This window comes from Topomyia yanbarensis, chromosome 1, assembly GCF_030247195.1.
Source record: "Topomyia yanbarensis strain Yona2022 chromosome 1, ASM3024719v1, whole genome shotgun sequence".
Taxonomy (NCBI): Eukaryota; Metazoa; Arthropoda; class Insecta; order Diptera; family Culicidae; genus Topomyia; species Topomyia yanbarensis.
Genome location: NC_080670.1, coordinates 189,840,548 through 189,865,114, shown reverse-complemented (window position 1 = coordinate 189,865,114; position 24,567 = coordinate 189,840,548). Strand labels below are relative to the sequence as shown.

Sequence of the window (24,567 nt, the reverse complement as noted above, 5' to 3'; positions counted from 1 at the left end):
TTTGAAACAATTTATTGGGTTTCTCTGTGGGTAGCCATCCCACTGAGAAGCCAAAAAATTGTTTCAAAATCGTTCAACACGGGTCCAACGATGAATGTCTGTTGAACGGGTATTTGGACATCGTCCAATGTTGGTCCAACGAACGTCCTTCATTGGACGATTTTGAAACCAACCGTTCTTAGAGGGATGTTAGTGAGGATATATCGATTGATCCACATCGAAACTTAATTCGAAATCATCCGGTTTAGATTCAAATGAGAATTTATGTCGTCGCTGACAAATTAGTTGATATGGCAAATCAGTTAAAATCAAAAGTCGAAAGCTTGTCATGGAAACAATTAAATAAATTCACCGTTCAATTTGTAATAGATTCTTATTAATTAAATATTTATTAATCTCCAATACACACATCACTGGTTGCTTAATACTGTCATTCAATATAAATTACTGCTGCCCATTACTAGTGTTTTGATTGTGGCTGTTCTCCCGAAAGGCCCATCGAATCTCATTTGTTTGTACATGGAGGAGCCAGGTCTCTGTCTTTCTCTCAGACTAAACCAAAATCATCAATGCCACCGTACAACCAAAAATTCTCAGCGGGTAAATTTAATGGCTTTCGATCACTTTCTAGCTTACGAAGCCTAATCCAACGTTATTCGCTAATGATGATCCCCGCTCTTGACCTTGTAGGTAGATTTCCACACCTCAAACAGGCAAATGGTCGAATGAAACCGGTAGAAGATTGCCAGTGGCATCGAGACGTGTGTTATCACGGTCCAGGCCCAGGTACCGAAAAAGTCCAAATGCGAGGGCCTGAAGCTTGCCCGTCCTTTAACCAGCGTATTGATAAACCACATGGCCATGTTTGCCACGAGAAGAAAGGTTACAATTTCACGACCCGGTTTGGTCCGATTCTGTTGAGCACCTCGACACTTCCGCCAGACGGCGTTCAGGATGAACAGAGTTTGCATGGACGTCTGAACCAAGCTGAATATTTCCGCGATCAATCCTTCCCGTGATCCAACAATTCCTTCCTTTATGGAAAAATAACTACCGATGATGCTGAACATCCCGTACACATAGACACCGGTTTGAGCAAGTACGAGCAGCGTACAATCGAGACTTACGGATCCAGCGTGTGGGTCGTTGTTTTTCTTGCAGTACTTTAAATCTCTCATTCTGACCATAGCGGCCACTACTCCGGCTGCGGTTACCGCATAGAGTAAAGTTTCAGCGATCGTCACCTCTTGGAGGGCAAAGTACTCGTACCCGGGTTCATCATGCAACACGAAGTACATAATCAGACAAATGATCGTTAGGACGGTGATTATTATCCCACCAAACATTCCACGATGTGCCCGGGAACAGTCTACCGAGAAGTGATGAGCGCTCTTGGTACTGGAGGCGCTATGAACTTTATTGGAATTTCGTCGAGTGCGATCGATTTCGGCAATGGTTTTGACTTTCTTCCACATCTCGTACAGGATCACGGCACAAATCAACGAATATTCGATAGTACATGGAAACAAAAAGGGAGATGCATTCTGGACCAACGAACCCATGATGTTGGTTCGCTGACAGTCTACGTAATCGACGGCATTCTGGGTTGCTCGTTTGACAAGCGTGTGATTGCTGTCAGTTGAATCTCTTAAGAACGTGTCCTCGGTTGTCGTAGATGGAGCTAGTGTTGCTGTGGTGACTTCAACGATGGTGGAAACTAAAGCGAGAAAGGCTTATTTAGTGTCTCGTTAACTCAACCTGCGAACTTACCGATCTTGCTATGTCCAGCAATGTGTGCCAGATGATGAATCTCGTGTTTCGTTTCTTCGACTAGCACGTACAGCCACTCGCAGAGGTTCGTCGCTACCATGTGCATCAAACCGAAACGTGCGAAAACCTTGTGGCGTGCCATGTCCAACTCCGAGGTGTTCAGGAAGATAAACTGCATCTGGACGATGGAAAGGATCATCCGGGCCGCTGGTGTCATTGCTATGAAAATACTTGAACACTCTTCCGACGTACGCAGTTCAAAGTATTGGCCGAATTCGAGACCTGAATAGACCATTGTACCGATGCCGAAGGCGATCGCGCCTACTCGCAGATAGAAACTTCCAAAGTGAGGTACACGTTTCTTGATCGGATAACTGTTGGTTTTCTCATCTGTAAGTGTTGCGAATTAGTTTAGTACCTTTAGGTGTAAAGATATGCGTAACTTACGATACGTTTTGATCAGCGTCATCACTGCCCTTCGCCTCATGTTGGACGCATACACAAAGATAACGAACGATATACTGGTTATGTAGAGATAGAGATAGAAACCTTGATAAACGTTCGCCGGTATCTGGGATGATAGAATCTCTGTCACGGGTAGAGCTATTCCGAGAATCACAATGACCTTGGCGTACAGCGCAGAGAGAGCTGTGCTGAGAGCATCGCTGGAAGTGAGAGTTTAGCCTACTGCTTGTTACTATTTTGGTGATGTTACCTACTCTCCGATTCGTCGGTTCTTCCGGCGCGACTCTATCGCTAGTTCACTGTGGGCACCGGAACCATGCGGAATTTGGCTCAGAGATGCTTTGCTACCCATGTTGGATTCGGTGTCGTGGGTCTGAAGAACACTTTTTCTTCTCCCTGGAAGCCATGCTAGCGACCCTCTCCGTAATGCGGTGAGAATTGCTGAAGGTCTGTGCGTCGATAGGATGTCTTGCACAACGACCGATGGTCTTCGGGGTGCTGCACCGTTCGTGTGGGTTGTTGTAGTGCCCTTTTTCGTTGGTTGAGCGTCTTCTGGGATTTGATCAAGGATTGTGGCTGATCCATGATGGTTATACTTTACGGGCATCGTTGCAATGGAGGCAGCTTTCGTTATCAATTGACTGGACTCGCCATCTGATCTAGGCACAGGCAGGTAATTGTGGAGATTTTTGGAGTCGATGTCAATTTGTTCGCTGAAAAAAGAAACGTTGATAAATATTTTATTATTTAATTGCAACTCAAAGGCTTCACGTTTAAAGCTTAATTAAAGCGAGCCGCGACGATATAAGAACCATCCTAGCTTAGTGCAACCGACGTAATCTCTGCTAAATGAATGATCAAATACACCTTATAACCGGACAGTAACTCACTGAGGTAGACGAGATAGTAAACATCAACAAGAAAAATCTACGTGAGAGTCGACAGTCCGATAAGATTGCGCTATAACAATAAAATTAGGTTCAAATGATGCGGTGGTGTGCCAAAACAAGCATCTTCACGTGCGATTGATAAACAGAAGCCCTGTTCTGGGTTGTCGTCCGAGTCCGGGTATCGTTCAGTGAAAGGAAAAAACACTGATGTTATCTAAATGACACCCATGGAACTAAAAATAGGTGATAGGGATCAATCACAATGCAATCCGGGCAACAATCATCTCATATTGAATTATTCTCCTATTGGACAGATGAGTTCCGGTTGTGTAAACACTGCACTTCGATTGTTGAAGCCAGTGATACCGTCACGTGACACCAATCAATTAGCACCTCGGAACTTATTTGCATTCTAATCGTGCTTATATCACCGCGTGCGGAAACTTCCTCGAACACCCACGATAACGATACCTTAAGCGGGTCTTCAATCATCGATTGCTTAGCATTTAAAAATAGGCCTAATCCTCTCACGAGCCGGTTCACTACTGAATTGAACTTCAGTACTAGCATATTTTTTTCCGGCGACAGGTACGATATAGCTATAGAAACCACATTCGTCATCAAATTTAATCTAAATGACTCGATTCACTGTTATCAAGTGCACCTTTTCGGTGTCCAATTGTGCGATAAGAGCCAGAAGAATGGGAAGAATGCTACAAAGACAAGACGTCTCCTCGGTTAATTTTTTGGTTGCCGGATGAATATTTTGGGAATTAAGATTGAAATTTGTCTTCGAAACCAGATTTTTAAGATTATCTGCTGAAAGATTTTCTTTTGGAGCAAATGGTCAAACACATTCCTGTTCGTGCATTGCCGTCTTCCGGATCATTCTTACTCAAATCGAAATTGAAAATGATCAACTGGCCGGAATATTCAGTAATGCCTGTATTCAAACGAATTTCCGCTGTGATGTAAATCATTTTCAAATTGAAGAGTTGTAGTCAAAAATAGATCTAGAACACGGTGTTTCTAATGCGATGATTTAACAAGCTGTCTTAAAAAATATGTGTCTGATTTTCATACAGCGTCCGGCAATTTAAATGCTTCATAAAAAAGTACAAAAAGTAAACAAAATGTTTTTTCGTTTCAACTTCAATCCATTTTACTTAAAAAAGTACATTGTAGTACAATACAGCTTCAAGTTGTCTGCATTTGACTGTAATGACCTACTTCAGACGACCTAAGAACGCATTGCACGCTGCCTGCAGATATTCTTCAAAAATTTGATTCCATTCAACCACAAGATGTTTTCTGAGAGCTTCCATGCTGTCGTGTTTTTTGGATCAGACCCTGGCTTCCAACACACTCCACACAGAATATTCCATCGGGTTAAAATCTGGTCAATTTGCGGTCATTCGGGTCTAGAAACGAATCCTGGAAAGTGCTCCGTAATCCACAGCTAAATCTTGAGCGTTTTTTCAAAACGTCATATCTGCAATGAGTTACTCTCTTTGTTTACTTTCTCTTTCGATTTTTACGGCGTCACTATAACACTTTTCACTTATTTTACAGTACAGATCGAAAGACGGTGGTTTTAACTAGCATATTATGCAAAGAGTTGAGGGATAAATGTTAAAGTGACCGGATTATTAACAGAAGAGAAAGTAAACAAAGAGAGTAACTCATTGCAGATATGACGTTTTGAAAAAACGCTCAAGAAATGTGTTTCGCCTTATGTCGATGTGCTGAATCCTGTTGGAAAACTCGAGGTGTTAAACCGAAGTGAGCTTGGGCCCATGGTTCCACTGGTCCTTCCAAGACCAATTTGAAGAAGATATGTTGGTTGATTTTCACTCCCTCAGAAACGAAAACCAATGGAGCTCGACCGTTGTGGGTAATTCCTGCCCAAACCATCACGGCCACTAATTCAGCCGAACTGTTTAGTGATTTTTCCGTCAATCATACCCTATCGTTTTGTTTATTTACGAACTGTTGGGCAGTGAAGATTTTTTCATCCGTAAGTAGAACAATTTCTAGCCTTCATTCTTTTTACTCTCTGCAGTTTTTGCTGTGCTGTCAGTTCCTGTACTTTTTAGATCTTGTATGGCTTGGAATTGAGCTTTTTTCAGTATTCGTTGGACACTTGGTTCGGATATTTTGAGATCTTTCGCCAAATTATTTGCGTCATAGCGAGGATTTTTTTTGCAATTGGCAGATGATGTTGCGGTAGCTTCACGTCCACCATCATACGGATTCTTGGTAGAACCGGTCTCATGGTATCTTTTGATGGTGCGGTACACAAAACTTTTGCACAACTTAAAATGATATCCCGAACGATCTTTGTGTTCGAATTTCCTGCCGTGAACAAAGCAATCAGTGCAGACATCCATGAACGAACAAATATGTTAATAAAATTTGCGTAAACTTTTGAATGAATATACTTTAAAACACTACCCAGTAAAGCTCAGCCGGAATTGAACTGGAATTCTGGCTGGTTCCAGTTCGTACACGGGCTCCAGTGACACAACCGATTAATTAGAATCGGTTGTGTAACTGGAGCCGGAATAGGAACTGGAACCAGCCAGAACTCCGGTTCATTTCCGGCTGAACTTAACTGGGTAGCGCCGCCTTACCAACTTATCCCAACTATACGTCAAATCCATTCCGGATCCAGTTCGAAATCCAGAATGGATTCTGGCTCACAGGAACAACCGATTCAATCGGTTGATGCATTTGAGCTAGAATTCATACTGAATCCACTCAGAAGTCCGAACCGGTTCTGGAATGGTTTGACTTCCCTCTCGGTTGGTTTCAAAATCGTCCAATGAAGAACGTTCGTTGGACCAATTTGGACAACGTACAAATAACGGTTCAACCACAGAGAACAGACGTCCACCTTCAGCATTCAACTTGTGTAAAATCTCTAACGGTTTCGAAGGTAGTTGGGATATCCAAACCAGATGCGCTACTGTCGTCATGTTTTTTGTGGCTGAGTTCGACAGAATTGACAGCGGTTATTCCTCTACCCAATCAAACTAGTCCGGAACCGGTTCGGACTTCCAGCATGAATTCCAGCTCAAATGCATCAACCGATAGAGTCGGAATCGTTGTTTTCTTTGAGCAAGATTCCATACTGACTCCATTCAGGATTTCGAACCGGTTCCGTAATGGATTTGACGGATAGTTGGGATAGGTTAGTGTGGCGGCGCTAGTGTTTATCGTATATTAATTCAAATGTTTACACACGTTTTTTAAATATTTTTGTTCGATCATGGATGTCTGTTCTCTGTGGTTTAATCCATTTGTCGAAGTGTACGAAACTTTTGTTTGTTGGCTTCAAACTATTCCACTTTATCAAGAATTCCGAAGGTGCAGCATTCTTGCACTTCTCATAAACCGTTCTTTAACGGGAATCGTCCTTTCAAGATTTGGGAGTCTACCTAAATCCCAAACCGACATGCGTCGTCATAGTCGTGGGACTCTCTATTTTTTCACATACCAGTAACTAGAACAAAATACGGTTATAACGAACTTTTCGTCAGTATGTGTCGTCGTTCTATCGCTGTTCCAATGTCTTCGACTGTTATTTGTTCCGTAATGTTGTAAAGAAATCCTTTTTTCGTGCTCGCTACCTTGTTAGCTGTAGTCTAGTGCTAGTTCCTATAGATATTAATCTATTGCTGTTCATTTAAATTGTAGTACACTGTTAATTTTTTCTGCTGAATCTCAACTCAGTTTTATCGTATCTTTGGCCGAAATCTCAACAGGGCAGATATCAGTAAACAATTTTTATACTGAGATCTCAGTAAAAGTGACGTTCGATAGCTGATACTCGGAAAATATTTCACCGAAAATCAGCAAACGACTACTACACGGCTTTTGGAAAATTGCCGAGGCGAATTGAGCGTGATAAGTGTTGAAATGTGACATCTGGATGTTTGTTATCTGTTGATATAAAAGATGAGGAGGTTTTATGCCTGCTGGAGAGTGAATTGAAAGTTCTAGCACAGAGAACAGACGTCCATCTTCAGCATTCAACTTGTGTAAAATCTCTAACGGTTTCGAAGGTAGTTTGGATATCTAAACCAGGTGCGCTACTGTCGACATGTTTTTTTTTGTGGCTGAGTGCGACAGAATTGACAGCGGTTATTCCTCTACCCACCCACTGAGACGTCCAAAAAATTGTTTCAAAATCGTTCAACACGGGTCCAACGATGGACGTTCGTTGAACGGTTATTTGGACGATGCCCAAATTGGTCCAACGAACGTCCTTCATTGGACGATTTTGAAACCAACCGTTCTTAGAGGGCAGTCAAACTAGTTCGGAACCGATTCGCATGAATTCCAGCTTCCAGCATGGATTCCAGCTCAAATGCGTCAACCGATAGAGTCGGAATCGATTGTTTTCTTTGAGCTAGATTCCATGCTCAATCCATCCAGGATTTCGAACCGGTTCCGGAATCGATTTGACGAATAGTTGGGATAGATTGGTGTGGCGACGCTAGTGTTTTTAGTATATTAATTCAAATGTTTACACACGTTTTTTAAATATTTTTGTTCGATCATGGATGTCTGTTCTCTGTGGTTCCAGCAAGATTTCCCGTGCTCTGAAATAAGCAAATGCAAAACAAAAAATCAATGGAGTTTGTTGGAATATTTTTATGTAACAAGCGATTTGTAGACCCACTAAATTAAATGTTTTCGCCTCATGAAATTATCTTGGGCAAAAAACACTTGAAACCTATCTTTGAGGGAAATCTTCAAAACCCTGACCCCGCGTCCTGCCAGAAAATTAGCAGAAGCAGAGCAAAAGCAAAGTTGTTTCTAGCAGAGTAATAGCTTAAATTAATCGACTGATTCTGGCAAAACTACCTAGTTAAAACGGTCGAAAAACAAGCCAGAGTCTTAATTCTGGCAGAAATAGTCAAAATTCGTACTCAAATTTCGGATAGGTTTTACTGGGTAAGCAGTGCTGTTCGGTTTCAACCAAATTCGGCCAGAGATGAACCCGGATCTGATATAGAAATTCCTGTCGGCATTTTATCAGATTTTCTGCCCAACTCCTGCTATATTTCTGCAAGGAAGCTATTACTAAAGTTTTGTACAGTTCCTATCACAATTCTGCCATGATTTTGCTCGATTTCTGTCAAAAATTCTTTAGGAAGTGCAAACGGCTTGTCCGACAGGGCCCAACGCCAGTAAGTTCAGCCGGAAAATGAACCGGAACGCTGATCGGTTCTAGTTAGCATTTCGGCTCCAGTGATACAACCGATTTTAATTAGAATCGGTTTTGTCATTGTTGCCGGAATTATAGATGGTCGAGTTCGGGTTTTTTGGACCCGAAACCCGAACCCGACGGGTTTCGGGTCGGGTTTTAAAAATTTAAACTTCTCGGGTTCGGGTCGGGTTTTCAAATTTCAATTTCTCGAGTTCGGGACGGGTCCGGGTTTTTGAAATTTTAAGCTTGCGGGCTCGGGTCGAGTTTTTCGAATTTGGAATTTTCGAATTCGGGTCAAGTTCGGGTTTTTGAACAGATCACACCCAACCATTTCTTGACGCTGTTTGCAAAAGTATCCGTTGTTTGATGTGTGGAAAACAATCCCTAATCCTCAAAAGGGAAAAAGAACTAAGAGGTTCGGCAGTAAGACCCGAATAGAAATAAATTATATATCGTGGTATTTGATGATAAGTTTTTTTAGTTCTTTGCCCCATAGTTGCTGCAATCTTTGCTGCTAATGATTTTGATGCGCTCATGTCTTGATTTTCCAAGACAAGAAAATTGAATTCTGCTACCAAACCAAGTTTACTAGCTAAGGATGTGAATTTCGGTCTGTCTACGTCAGTCTTTTTCTGGTGAAGGAAAAAAATTCAATTACTAATGCATTGTTGCTTATCCACTGCACAAACAACACAGTATCGATCTTCCGGCTGCACAGTGAAATCAGAAAACTGCAGAAGTGAAACGTGTCTCTCCACTGCGAGAATTACCATTGCGACTGATTTTAAACAAACTCAGATTACACCAAATGTGCGGCAGATGGAATAGTTCTAAAAAGGTGATAAGGACGTCAGAAGTTTAGCTGAAGCTGCAAGCATCATTGTGAAGATGATTTCCGTGTATATGGACCGCACACTAACTTGGAGTTCCTTAAAGGATTCATGTCGAAATAAATTATAGATTAATATTTAACAGCAAAATTAGTAAATGCGTGACTTGGGCCACAAACTTATTATGCCGGCATACATCGACTAATGAGAACCAACCCGAATGTAGCTTATGAGAGGTTCGAATTAATTGTTATATTATTCATGGTAGTTCTAAGCACACAAATTTGGTGAAAGCTCATTAAAATTTAAATAATTGTGGATAGTTAAAATATCCATATGCAACCAACGGTTTGCTGGCCGATGTTTTAAAACAGGCCCCTATATATGCTAAAATGGTTAATTATATTCGTCATCCAAAGTTTTGCATAGTATCGAATATACCGGTACTTACCTTTATTCAGTACCGGTATTTCGGTACTAATAATGGGTCAGGGGGGTGGTTGGTGTATTCCCGGTATTTTCGGTACCGGTACCACAAACCTAGGTACAGCCTCTCATATAACCTCACATCAGTCCGTTTTACACTTAAAAACTGGAATAATTATTTTTTTTCTGTGCTTTGAAATACATTTAATCAAGATTTTGAACGTTTGATAGCTTTCATTAAAAAACTCCCATTTTTTCAAACTGATCTTTTTTCATGACATGCATAGTTACTCCTTAAAGCATTCACATATTTCAACCACATTTTAATTGTATTACTACTTTGAGTATATCACCTTTCTTAAAGCACTTGGACACTTTTTGTTAGTATGTTAATTTCCATTCTCCGACTTTCGCTTTAAAATGCAAAATTTTAAAAATTTGGATATTTTTTGAAACTTTGAAAAGTAGTATCTTTCAAATCTGAAGAGTATTTCGTTTGAAAAAAGTTTAAATATAACTGAAAACCTAATGCATGTTAGCGAATGAGCGTTAGGGATGAACGATCGTGTACTGGGAAACTAGATTTTCCTCTCTTCTCCTAGCTGCTGTACTGAAACGCACCCGTCCGTGATAATTTCTTCGATTAGCTTAAGCTTCATGAAGGGGTACATTTATTTTTCCTGATGCCAACTTTGTTGTTTGCGAGGGTGCACATTCAATTATAGACAAACCACCTTTACAAGTCTACTATCTACACCAGACTGTTTCCTACTAAGATCCACACCAGCAGGTATCAACTATCAACATAGTTCGAAGATTTATTTCAACGGCGCGCGCTAATTGACCGTTTATCACCTTTCTAACGAGCCGTGAGTCGTGTGTTCAATTAGTGAATCGATCAATTTGTTGGCGTTCGATATCTTGAAAAATTTAAATTAAAAAATATCAATTACCGTGAAGCATTTGTGTACAGGCGACGATCATCATCATCACCATCACAATCGGCGCCAAGAGACCACGTGATTATCGGTGGCTCAGTGGGTGTTGTACTTTTATTGCGCGCGGCGTCGGTGAATGTCGGGACACTGGGACTACAACTAGGACTAGATGGTACTTGAACTGGTATCACCGCACTGGTCACCGACGGTTCGATTAAAAACTCCGACGCGGTCATTACGGGTGGGAGGTTATGGGCATACTAAGAGGGAAAGAGAAAAAGCAACTGGCTTTTATATGGTGAACGGTTAGTGCCTGCAACCGAAGATTATGACATGTGCTCGTTCGGGTAGGTGGAGTTGCTAAACTGTGGGTGGTTTGCGAGAGAGAGAAGTTGTGCGAATTTTCCGATAAGGAATCGTTATCGAATGTCATGGTTGAGTGTTATCGATCGATACGGATTTGATTATGTACGTGTGCCCTGTTTCGGTTGTTTTACATATAGTAGTAGGTATATTTGATAGAAACTTTATTGGCAAAGTGATCGATCGATTTTTTTTGTAATTAGCTTATTTTAATCCGCTCAATGCGTAAGGTTAACGAAGCAGATTTTTTTTTAATATTTGCGATACATAATTGCCACAAAAAGTTATTATCGGTACTTTCGATTACTGCTTGAGAACTACATATTATAATAATGTCATTTAATAATGAATAAAATTCTTCTTTTATTATCCCGATGGTTACTTAACCCAGCAAAAAGGAATCGAATGAAAAATGTGTCTCTAATAGAGACTCTCTATTAATATTGATTAAAAAAAATTATTTATCATTTTACGTACAACAGGGAAAAGAAGTTTGACTACAGATCTTTAGTGATAACTGCAACGGAAAAGACCGAAAACAGCTTAACCCTTTCATGCCCAACTTTTTTTCTAGTTCATGTAGGATTTCAAAACTATTTTTCCTTCAAAAAGGTGGGGCCAAGAAACACAAAAAGCCGTTTTTCATAAAGATAGGCGCTTCCCTCGCAGTGCTAGAAGCTGCTCAATTTTTACCTTCCAATGCTCAATACAATTCTTCTAGAATATTTACAATAGTCCAATTGCGTGGAAAACGTAGCCAAAGCTACTTTAAATTGATAAGTTTTATCAGTTTTTAATAATATTGCGCCATAACGAAGATATATGAAAAATTCATTTTAGGTCGTCAAATTAAACTGTCCCTGGCAGCACTGCTCCAATGGAATCCAGTCAGACTAACTGTAATAACTTCATTTCTAGAGCCGATCCTTGTAACCGTTAGTACTCAAATGAAAGGCTATAGTCACATTTACAAGCCTTACTTGTTTTTGTGAACAAATCTTGCCTCAATCAAAAGTTATAGCTGTTTAAAAACGTTGTTGTCCACAAACAACATGGGCATGAAAGGGTTAACGACCAAAAGTGCACCGGCAAAAGAGTGATTAGTGAGCTCAGGTAGGCTTTTTTCGGCGATATCGAATATCCAGTATTTGGAATAAACAGTGCTCATCGACGTTTCTCTCGTTAACACGTTGACGAATCCGTGCCAATAATCACGTTTTTTGACATTAATCAAACTCTTCTTTCTCGTTTCTACTGTTGCGTAGATCCTGCAGTTGTCAAACATTCCAACCTTCTCGAAGTGTTTATAACTGTGAAAATTTGAGCACTATTTGTTCTACTACGTGGAGCACCTACGTCTGGAGCGCGTTCCGCCCTATTTTTAACCATACTGTCGAGAATCGAACCAGTAAGCAGTGTGTATTCTTTCTCCGGAGGAAGCTCTTTTGTAGCTAGGATACAGTGATCGCTTAGCTCTTCTAATCAATGTTTCCTGTGAGGTCTTTAGAAATATTGATTTTTTATGGCGGTATTAAGCCGTAAGCAGTTGTGTACATCGTCTAAAGTCAGCGATGTTGGGCAGATGTATAAATCTAATGCACTTGGAAGTGCCAGTGGGGTAAGACTCTGTGTTCAAAATTATTATGTAAACTTGTGTAAAATCTCTAACGGTTTCGAAGGTAGTTTGGATATCTAAACCACCCAGTTAAACTCATTCCGGAACCGGTTCGGATTTCTGAACGGAGTCATTATGGATTCCAAATCAAATGCAACAACCGATTCCGACTCAGAATCGGTTGTTGCATTTGATTTGGAATCCATACTGACTCCATTCAGGATTCCGAATCAAATTCCGAATGGTTTGACCACAGAGAACAGACATCCATGATCGAACAAAAATATTTAGAAAACGTGTGTAAACATTTGAATTAATATACGAAAAACACTAGCGCCGCCACACCAACCTATCCCAACTATCCGTCAAATCGATTCCGGAACCGGTTCGAAATCCTGGATGGATTCAGCATGGAATCTAGCTCAAAGAAAACAACCGATTCCGACTCTATCGGTTGACGCATTTGAGCTGGAGTTCATGCTGGAAGTCTGCGCTTGGCTAAATTTCATTTTTTTATATTGGCCCAAAGCATCTTACAAGGGGGTTTTCGAGGTCACTGATTCTGATTCTGTAAAATTGCGGTAAATGTAAAATGGCGGATCGAATATGGTGACTGTTTGGCCAAATTTCATTTTTTATTATATTAACGTCTTCTAGGGGAAGATATTATTCTGTACGCAATCGCAACTCCTACGAACGCCAACCGGAACGTCATGTTCAGTTTTTCGCAGTTCCGCGTTTTCAGCGCTGCACGCTAGGCAGGAACCCCGTATCGCAGTATCGTTAACAGAACACCAGATTACAGACCGACTTTTCGCAGAAGTACTCAACGTGGTTGTGAAAGTTCAACCGGTCGTCTCCCAACTACTTCAGTGCACGCTTCGATGCAATCACGTGCCCTTCGACGGTGATCTGTATCTGCTGAACCACTTTGCAGTTGCTGACCTACAACACATCCGTCTTTTGTTGATCTATTGTCTCCTTAACTGACAACTCCATTTTTCCAAGCGTCTCACTCATCACCGTTAGTAACACGTCGTCCCCGAAACGCACGATTTTCACTTTCGCTGGTAGCCGCAGTGTTAAAACCCCATTGTACATCCAGTTCCATAGAGTTGGACCGAGAATGGAGCCCTGAGGAATGCCCGCTGTGACTCGCATTGACTTCTGCCCTTCGTTCTTCCCATACAGCAGTACTCTACTCTGGAAGTAACTCTTCAGGATCTCGCTCAATCTTCTATGCAGCGCTGCGGCATTGGGCTATACGAGGCTGGGTGGCCGGGTGACTTCCCTGACTTTAACAGCAACACCGGCTTCTATATCTTCCACATTTCGGGGAAATTGCCATCATCTAAACACTTCCGCAGTAGCGTCCTGAACATGCCATTCGGACCGAGGGCTTTTTTTTTATTTAAGTCGCATCGACGCTTCTATGAGCTCTTCGTTAGTCGCTTGCCACTCGGCTATGCTTGCTCCTTCTTCTACGCCCTACGGTGTCGGTGACCAGGAAATTGGATCGTACGTCCCTCAGGGATTGGTGTCTACTTCTCAGCACAGGTCCTTCTGGAAAACTGGTTTGCTAAGCTTAATATCCCTTTTTAAAGCGGTCCTAGCTTCCCAAACCGCGCTTGCGCTCCTCTCTCACTCTTCGATCATGCCCTCATAGCCTGCCTTCTGGCTCTGAGCCGTCTACTGCGCGGCATTGTAACGTAACAAGGCGTCACGCTCCTTCTTGTTAGATCAGCCGCATCAACGTACTTGGTTCCGCTGTTCGCTGAAGTGACTCAACAAAGAGGTTTTTGTTAAAGACTTTCGTCTTCCACTTTAGCTTGCGGGTCGTCCTTCTCCATGCTGCAGCAGAGTTCCATAGGCCGATGTGGTAGCGAATCGCCTGGTGGTCGCTATGGGGACAGTTCTCGCACACTCTTCAGTCCATGTACGCCGTCAGTCAAGGACTACAGAATGTGGCGGAATTTCTCTCGGTACCGATGTCCATTTCGTGAACCAAAAAGTTCCCAGTTTTGTCACAATACCAGGAGTCATGTGGCTCCCCGCTTCGACGCGATTTACTCGTTGTAGTCCTCTGTGGTAGATCTAGCATCCTCAACGAGCCGACGTGGTAGGTGTCGAGGTTTGCCGCCAATTTCCACTACAAAGCAGGGTGGCCAGATAGAATTTCTTAATATCGGTAGGGTCACTAAAAGTTTATCGGTAGTTATCGGTAGGCCGGGTTGTTGTCCCAAAAACGTAGTGTTGACATCGTTGACATAGAATTGAAAAATACTGAAAACACAGATCTCAGACCAAATCCAACCCAAAAAAGGAAAGTTGAGTAGGATGTGTCCAAAATCAATAAAAATCGGTGGTTTTCGGTAGGTATAACAAAATATCGGTAGTTTTGCCTTGGTCGTCTGTGAATCGGTAGGGAAGACCAAAATCGGTAGGACTACCGATAAATCGGTAGGTCTGGCCACCCTGCTACAAAGAAATATCACAGAGAACAGACGTCCATCTTCAGCATTCAACTTGTGTAAAATCTCTAACGGTTTCGAAGGTAGTTTGGATATCTAAACCAGGTACGCTACTGTCGTCATGTTTTTTTGTGGCTGAGTGCGACAGAATTGACAGCGGTTATTCCTCTACCCAGTCAAACTAGTTCGGAACCGATTCGGACTTCCAGCATGAATTCCAGCTCAAATGCGTCTACCGATAGTGTCGGAATCGGTTGTTTTCTTTGAGCTAGTTTCCATGCAGAATCCATCCAGGATTTCGAACCGGTTCCAGAATCGATTTGACGGATAGTTGGGATAGGTTGGTGTGGCGGCGCTAGTGTTTTTAGTATATTAATTCAAATGTTTACACACGTTTTTAAAATATTTTTGTTCGATCATGGATGTCTCTGTGGAAATATTGTCACAAGTTAACTTTTGCAAATAAAACTTTGACAGTTCCATTTAAGATGCCAAGAATGCTGTTTTTCTCTCCGCAGTTCTCTTACCCAGTTAAGCTCAGCCGGAAATGAACCGGAATTCCGGCTGGTTCCAGTTCGTATTCCGGCTCCAGTGACACAACTGATTCTAGTTAGAATCGGTTGTGTCACTGGAGCCGGAACACGAACTGGAAACAGCCAGAAGTCCAGTTCATTTCCGGCGGAACTTTACTAGATATTAGAGTTTTTCTAGTTTAAAACCACCCACTGAGATGCCCAAAAAAAATTTTCAAAATTGTTCAACACGGGTCCAAGGATGGACGTTTGTTGAACGGTTATTGGTCCAACGAACGTCCTTCATTGGACGATTTTGAAACCAACCGTTCTTAGAGGGCGCCTAGCCGCCTTTTTCTTTACTGGGATAGAATGGAAAACAATTCAAGCATAATTTTTGAAAACAACGAAATCGAGAAAAAGTGTTATTTGAAGCCATAGGGATTTATACACCAATAATTCAGCCAAAATGCTCACCAAAGGTGACTTTTTATTGAATGGAACGAATATTGCTGTTCAAGACATTCAAAAGAATCTCGGAATCGAGTGCATAATTTGAGCCGGAATCCCTGCGGAAACCAGCCAGAATTCCGTTTAGATTTTCGAATGGTTTTAACTGGGCCTGGATGCTGCCGGATTTTTCATCAAGCGGGATGCTGTTTTGTTTGATTTTTTGTATGTTTGTTATGCAGTGTGATTATTGTTATAATTATTGCAGAAGAACATTTTTAAACGATTGTGGCGTCACTGTACTCAATTTCCATAGCTTTTTCCTCAATTTCCATTCAGTTTTAGTTCTACCGTTGAGCAAATAATGGAAAAATAACCTCAAGCCGCCGAGTCCCACCCGACTCTACCACCCGGATGAAGGGAAAGGTTGGATTTTTTTACCAGGTGAGTGAAGGATTGTGTTAAAGATGTGTACCAGAGAAAAAATACACTACTGGCGTCAGCGAATGGAAGCATTTCACGGAAAGTCTTCAAAGAGGTTAGCCGCGTGGCATTGAGTTCTACAAGATGACGACACGAATGAACTCATGATGAATGAAGTTCATGTTTGACAATTCTCGGTGGTTTGTTTACTTTGTCAATTCCGTGAGTGCGAGTGCAACGGGTGCTCATCTGTTACATTCGAACTCACGTAATTTCCATGTAAACAAACCACCGAGAATTGTCAAACAAAGTTCATCCGGGTCATTTTGTGGGGTTATGTCGGTTGGTGTAAAACCTAATAGGTAGCATAACCAGTGTTTCTTACTAATGCTCGGATTTTACTCGGCATTCTTGTACCTTTTTCCACTATTTATATCGTGATTTTTCTAGGTCGATTGATTTTTCATAACAATCTGTTACAAATTTTTAGTTGAATTATTCAAAAATTGAGCTTGGTGCTTCATTTGGCAGATCGCACTGAGAATCCCAAAAATGGTTGCAAAATCGATCAGCACTAGTTCAACGATAGACATCTGTTGAACGGTTCTTTGGACGTCGTCCAACGTTGGTCTAACGAACGTCCTTCATTGGGCGATTTTGAAACCAATCGTTCTTAGGGGGATGTTATGGTCGTTCGACCACTTTTTAACGGTTCTAGCGGAATTCTTTGGTTCAGAGTCTTGTAAAAACTGCCACTACAAAGACACTTATCATTCAGTATATGAAGGTATGATCTCCAAAGATTTGTGCATAATAATTTTTGTCCATAAATGGTATGAACAGTCAAATAGAAGCTACTCCTAGGGGCAAATTCGTCATACATTCCAATTCGAAAAAAATGCATTTCATTTCCCTTTTTTGCACGAACGTTGCGCTTCTTCGTCGAAAAATCTGTTCGAAAAACGTCTTACGTTTATCTACTTCGATGGTTTGTTAGATCCCTCTAAGAACGGTTGGTTTCAAAATCGTCCAATGAAGGACGTTCGTTGGACCAATTTGGACAACGTCCAAATAACCGTTCAACAAACGTCCATCGTTGGACCCGTGTTGAACGATTTTGAAACAATTTTTTGGACGTCTCAGTGGGAGGGCTTAGACGTCTTACACGCAACGCAAAATACATTTAAAATATATTTCGATGGAAACTAAATGCATTTAATTTCGTTGATTTTAAAAAATGCAAATAACAAGCCTGACCAAGAGAAACAACACTCAACAATAATATTCTCCCTTTCATGCTTAAATGTTATGTGGCTAACAATCAGATATTTCTGAACTTCGAACCAATCGTTTGTCCCATCTGACAACAGGATGTCTCGGCGCCACCGCTAGATGACATCATCGTAATCTTAACGTAGTTGCGGTGTATAAAGAAATGTTAACATCGGAGTGACTTTATTATTTTGTTGAGAACTGTACGTAATCAAAGAAGAATTTTATTCTTTATTTAATTACCCAATTTCGTTAGGTGCTTCGTTCCCAGATTTTGTTTGATGTTTAAGTATCTTTCATTACTGTGTACGATTGCGATAGGTGTTAATGAGTAAATATCAATGGTTATTGGATAGAACACCGTTTGGTTGGAAAATAATAACCCGTATGGTTTTCTGAACATAGAAAACTTACTGGAATAAGAATCGTCAATCTCCTAAAAGTTGTGATAACTAAATAGTGGCTACACCAACGAATTTATGAGCTTACTGATTACGTCGCATTTTCAATTGAAAATTATACTGCATCATTACCTGAAGGTCACCGAATTCTTCTTGTAATTCTTGCTGCCTCCACTGCTGTTGCCGCCGTTGCTGCTACTCATGTTCATATCCGGTCAAATTTGATCCGACAAATCGCCTTTCGCACTGAATACTGCACTCACTTCCTGTCGAGCTAAATCAGTAGTGCATTAATCTCACAGCTTTTCACATCAAACTACATACAACATGAAACCGGTATGCTACTTCGACCATAGAGAACTATACTGAACAGGTGAGGGTACCTCTGCTGACAGATAACGAGAACTGTAGCCATGACAATAATAAGGTAATAAATTAGGACGAGTGGATACGGTATTGTTGACGTATGATTATTGGTTTTGGAAAGGAGGACTTGTCTCGATCATTTGTTCCTGTGAGGCCAAAATCGTCCAATCCTCCAAAGTTATTGTTACCAAGACACTATTTCAAGGTCAAGCAGTTTGAAGTTTTATTTCTCGAAAACCATTACTCAGACCAATGCAGTAAATGATTCAACTTGAATTATCTTAGCCTAACGCATAGGTCACACTCACAACCTGCTTTCGCAGCGTCGACACCAGTCTAATTGTAAAAATCAGCAATGAGGGCATGATTATCTGATTATCACATTTTTTTTGCTACACACTAAACAAGCTTGTAATCCAATACAGGTTTGATTGAGAGTTAAACTTTATCGCACTGTTGATAAGGAAATCGATTATAAAAGGCGTGTCTGAGATTCGGGGTATGCTTTTCTCCGCGCTGCCATACCCGACGATGACGACGACGACAACGACGGTGATCCTCGATCGAGCTGTGTTGTTGAAAGCTAGACGACCGGCGAGGCACTGCTTGAAACGGAGCTGATGACAGCATAAAGCGCGTTCCGCGAAGCGCGTCATAGCAAAAAAGGTTGTTTTGACCCGACGGCGGCGGTGGATTTAACGGGCAAAACTGCGGTAAGGGTAGCCGCCGGTATGGGAACAAATACGACACGCCGAAGGCGGTCCACAACTACCTAGTGTTTGCCGACAGATTGACGATAAAAAAAACGAAGTTTAAGTTGAAGTTAGTGTTTGGCGCAGAAAAGGGCAACGATAGGTTATAGACTTGCGACCAATTGCAGAACTTTAGTTTTGTATGGTTGGAAGCCCTATCGGGAAGGGAAGGGAGCCGAGATTTTATGTTCAAAACGTACATATGAGCGCATGCCCTCAATTTCCATGAGATCCAATTTGTGTTGAAAAATGTGGCTTATTTATGTCACATGCAGAGCTGTACACGCAAAGGTGAGATCCAAGCGAAACACGCTTTAGTGTGATCGACTGATTCGGATCTGCCTATAAGTAGGTAGGTAGGGTGTTTTAAATCACGTGTAATATAGTTGATTTCAACTTAGACCTTGCGGCAACAATCGCCAAAGCGCTAGAGGGCGAATTCCCATCTGGGAAAGGGAATCCACAGTTGAAGTCCAGTCATGTGATATATTAATTGCGGCAGTTTGCATTGCAAGTTACAACTACAATTAACTCGATTATCTTTTTGTATGATACTAATAATTAAATTTGAAACATATTTAATGTCAAGCAATGCCAATCGAAATGAAAAGACAAAGCAAAGGCAGAGCATAGCCAAGACAAAGCCAAAGCTAAGTAAACCAAAGCTAATTCATTTTAAAATATTTAGGTTCCCGCTTTAAAGTATTTAGGTTCTCGCTGAGAACAAACATTATTATTTATCCCATCCAGATTAGTTCAGATTTATCTAGGCGATTCGATAATCAGCTTTGTCTCGTCAGTATCTGACCGCCGACTGGGCCACACAGATGGACATTGAATCTATAAAGAAACACTTATTTGCGGACACAAGCAACCGATATATTTCTCTAAGCAGGAAGTTGTATTAACGCTAACGGATTACCCGATGCTACAGTACAACTCAGAATAAAGCGCAGGTGTAGTGCAGGTATCGAATCTTCTCGGATGATCAATTCAAATTTCTGCCAGGGGAAATATAGCAAGTTGAATTGGCTTGCCGGCCAAATTATACTTCATCTTCCATTATGACCTCATCAGAAATTGAAACATCTGTGCTTACGGAACTGGTAATTTTGGCAGGCAATCTCCGTCAATCTGCTGCTCAAAGGCCTTCGATCTTTAAAAGTAATAATATTTCTACCTGTTTTCAACTAGAATATAGAAATACTATTGGCACAGGGAACAGACATACATAATCGAATAAGTATATTAATAAAACTTGTGTAAACATTTGAAAGAGTATACCATATACGTTTAAACATCAGCAACATCACACCGACCTATCTCATCTACCTGTGAAATCCATTCCGAAACCGTTTCGAAATCATGAATGGATTCAGTATGGATTCCACGGTGCTACAAAATAAAAATAATTGAATTTACTTTAAAAGTGATATAGTAAAGGTTGTAGATCAGGTCAAATACAACACAAAACCACGCTTGATCAATTTAATATACCCTCAAAATCTTTATAGCAAAAAAAAAGATTCTTCGGTACTCAAAACACTAAAAAAACATTCGCAGTCATTTTTCAACCGATTTTAAATTCTTGGAGTGCTTTGGAGAGAAGAAGAAATGATCTTACCAACGGTATGCCACAGAGAACAGATATCCATGATCGAACAATTTTTTTTATATATTCCTTGTTTGGACGTGAGTCTTTGTTTTTTTCCTTTCTTAAGGATTCTTTATGAACGTGTCCACTGGAAAACAGACAGAGAAAGAATGACCGGAACAGAGAGAATGAAGAAACGGTGAAAACTCACATTTACTGGAAACACTGAGAAAAGATGTCCTCAAGCAGGAATCGAACCTGAGATCTCCCAGTCTCTAGTTGGGTACGTTAACCACTCCGCCATCGAGAAACTGTGATGATGCCATCACATGTTCCCAACAGTTTTTGTGATCACCGCTGCAGTCTCCAATACCTCCTGATTGACCCATCGACCCCCAATATCTCCTATAAGCAGATCGTCACCTCTCCCTCTCGCCGATCGGACCAAAACTCTCATTATCTATTTTTAGGTCCAGTGGACTGCGCTTAGGGTTCGCAGTACTGACCCTTTTTGGCGAGAACCGGTACTACGGTACTGAAGCCCTCAGTACCGGTAAAGTACCGGTACTCGAAAATTTCTTTAAAAAATTCGAAAAAAGCTTCAAACTGAAATTGAATGCTCAAACTGATGATCTTATTCTCAGATGATTGATTTGCGCTGATCAAAAAACATGTTTATTGTTTTTAATTGCTTCGGAATGGCAAGACTCATTTTATAGAAAATATTTTTCATATAGGGCACCTTCTTTTATTTCGAAATCTAGGCCACTTTGAAATCAATAACTGCTAAGTGGTGCGACTTTCGTCGACTTGAACAAATGGTAAATGTATGAAACCCTATTAACAACAGTAAATCAAAGCGAGAATGGCAGTAAATCCGAACAGGTTAATCGCATTTCCTCTCTTGCTTTTCTGAAAATTGGATTCGACCTTTATGTCGTTTGCCTACTATTCTCTAATGCATATCAAGGCTCCTTGCTTTCCTGTAAACTATGGGGTTTTGCTGAATTTTCATATCACCAATAATTATAAATCGCCCCATTCGAAGCAGTTCACCAAGTTTAAAACTGTTAGCTACTAAATCGCTGTTCGTTCTTTTATAGATAAGTGAATAATGGAAACCAATCAGAATGTCGCTAATAAAACTTTAACTTATAGAATTATTATGAAGATGATATCTCAACGATTTATCTAGAACGAAAATTAATATAATTAAACGTTACCTTGCAGACCGATATTTTGAACCAGATCTCCCTGCAGAGTTAACATATTTGTCATAAAAAATTGTATAGTACCGACAATACCGGTACTGGCTTTTGTTCAGTACCGGTATTGCGGTACCAAAATGGGTCGGTATTCCCGGGATTTTCGGTACCGGTATTACCGATACCACAACCCTAACTGCGCTCAAGGCTTTCTCTGTGTTTTTATGTCGATGTCGGTGGTGCACCGGCAGTGTTGGAAAAGTAATAAATTGCTGCATTTGGTTTTTGATAATAAGTTTTAAAATCGTTATAACTATTTTTTGAAAACTCATAACTAGTTACGGTCTTCGACAAAGTTGTTAACCAACGTTTGAACTATAGTTTTATAAAGCTGGTTTTTCATATTGAGTGAAATAGCAATTTTTTTAACGTAAATGCAAAATAATTGATTTCCCCATGTAAAATCCCATACAAACTTTGAACGCGCAAACCCGGGAAGCAACCAACCGCTACCAAATTTTGCACAGGCATTTGGGACCACAAAAGGAACTCAAAAAGTACTGTGCCCGCTAGTTTAAATCATATTGAAGTTTTCCCATACAACCGCGAGCCACTCTAATGTCCATATTCTATTTCCCTTTTTAAATTTTGTGTTGGCGCCCTTTATTCGGTGAAATATGGAACTGAAATTTTGTAGTCAAAAGGTGACTCATTATGTTCTAGAATTGTTCCAACCATACTATTCAGTAAAACCAAACTATTAATTCGCAAAAAATTAAGTTCATGGGAATCAACTGGTGCTTCACCACCATGTGCTGTTAGGCCCCATGCAAAACTGACTCAGACAGCATTTCATTAGAAGTTTAACAATTTCTCGTAAGAAATTTAGATTGGTTTGCAGTCTTTGACAAAGTTGTAGGTAATAAAATTATCTTTCTTATTTGCACTTGCAGTGATAAAATGATTTATACAGTGCCACCTAGTGGTGAAAATGTCAGTACACTTCATTCATGTAAATTGTCGAAAAATACCATACAAACTTCGAACAGGTTGGTCCAGTAGCTAGACTCGTCCGCCGTAGCCGTACGTCGACAAGGCTGCATCGAACCTGTGGCTCAAACGAGGTATATTCTCTTTTGTAATCGAGTCCGACAGGATAGCCATCCGACGAGGAATCGCAGGAGGTATGTTTGTCCAAGATGTCGCGGATATATGGCATTCGCCCGGGGGAGACCATCGACCTCATTATGGCAGGCTGTTGCGTACTAGCTAAGGCAACCTACACCGAGCATCACAACAGCCTTGCTAAGATTTTGCTACAACAATTGGCGCTGCAACATGGTCTTTTGGAAGAGATCGTGCCGAACTACCATTATCTGCCTGTCAGGCACAGGCAAATACCCGTTTCAAGCTGTACTGGGATCGCATTGTTCTATCACACCAATTCCTATACCAAATCCGCTTAAATATACTGGTCTGTGATAAGCCTCGACGACGCCGTTCCACTGAATTTCGGTACCAGTTGTTGATTCCTGATTGCAGGTCTGCGATGAGAAATTTTCATGGAAAATTACCACAACTCTACTTCTCATACACTTTAAACAATGTGCAATTGGCGGTGAACAATTTCATTGATCTTGGTTTCATCCGAGTTGATTTTAGGCCACTAAATTGTGGTAATCTGATTCGACGGAAAATGAACAGCGAGCTCAATGGTTTAAATTTGTATTGAAAAAACCCATCTAAGTCTGCCCGTGCTTTAGAAATATCGACTGATCACTTGAAATATCAAACGTATGTGCGCAAAAATAGAACCGGTTGTGTCACGGGAGCCGGATACTAACTAGAGCCAGTCAGAATTCCGGTTGCACTTATTGGAAATAACCTTCGTAATACATATACCTACACAATAGTACCACAGAGAACAGACATATAAGCTAGAACAAACTTTCCCGAAAAAACAGTGTAAACATTTAAATGAAAATACGTTGAAAATCATCGCATACAGGTTCGCATGCGTGAATCACCGTTGTATCCAAGTTTGCATACAAGTTCCGTATAGCGATTGCAGGCCGATCGAAGCGCCAACCAGTGGCAAGTTGCTACTTGCTGTTGTCATTTCAAAGCAACAGTTTAATTTCTTACACAAGTTGAAAACTTTACTTGTATGTCAGTTCTCAGTGATAGTATAGAGAACACACATCCATGATCAAACAAATATATCAATAAAACTTGTGTAAACATTTGAATGATTATTCGTTAAAACACTAGTGCAGCCAGTCCTGCCCATTCCAACTACCCCGTCGAACCCACTCCAGAAGCGGTTCAGAATCCTGAATGTAGTCCAACCCCCTAAGAACGGTTGGTTTCAAAATCGTGCAATGAAGAACGTTCGTTGGACAAACGTTGGGCGACTTCTAAATAACTGTTAAACAGACGTCTTTCGTTGGACCGGGGTTGAACGATTTTGAAACAATTTTTACAATTTTTGAGCTGGAATCCATACCAAATCCATTCAGAATTCCGAACCGGTTCCGGAATGGTTTGACTGCCCACTGAGAAGCCCAAAATATTGTTTCAAAATCGTTCAACACGGGTCCAACGAA

General features: G+C 40.9%; 1 protein-coding gene across 10 annotated transcripts; it reads right to left on the bottom strand.

Annotated features, from left to right (window-relative positions):
• Positions 1-359: 359 nt before the first annotated feature.
• On the bottom strand, positions 360-19,026 carry LOC131684836 (proton channel OtopLc-like). 10 transcript variants are annotated; one of them, XM_058968062.1, is made up of 6 exons: positions 18,719-19,026; positions 18,177-18,318; positions 2,490-2,948; positions 2,218-2,435; positions 1,771-2,160; positions 360-1,717 (listed from the first exon to the last, which is right to left on the bottom strand). In XM_058968062.1, exons 2-6 carry the CDS (start codon positions 18,251-18,253, stop codon positions 660-662), a joined length of 2,202 nt encoding a protein of 733 aa, XP_058824045.1. In that variant the 5' UTR covers positions 18,254-18,318; positions 18,719-19,026; the 3' UTR covers positions 360-659. The 10 variants fall into 10 exon arrangements, with proteins under 10 accessions (XP_058824045.1, XP_058824053.1, XP_058824037.1 ...); XM_058968070.1 differs by having other exon boundaries at positions 18,936-19,011; XM_058968054.1 differs by having other exon boundaries at positions 18,177-19,026.
• Between the last annotated feature and the right edge of the window lie 5,541 nt (positions 19,027-24,567).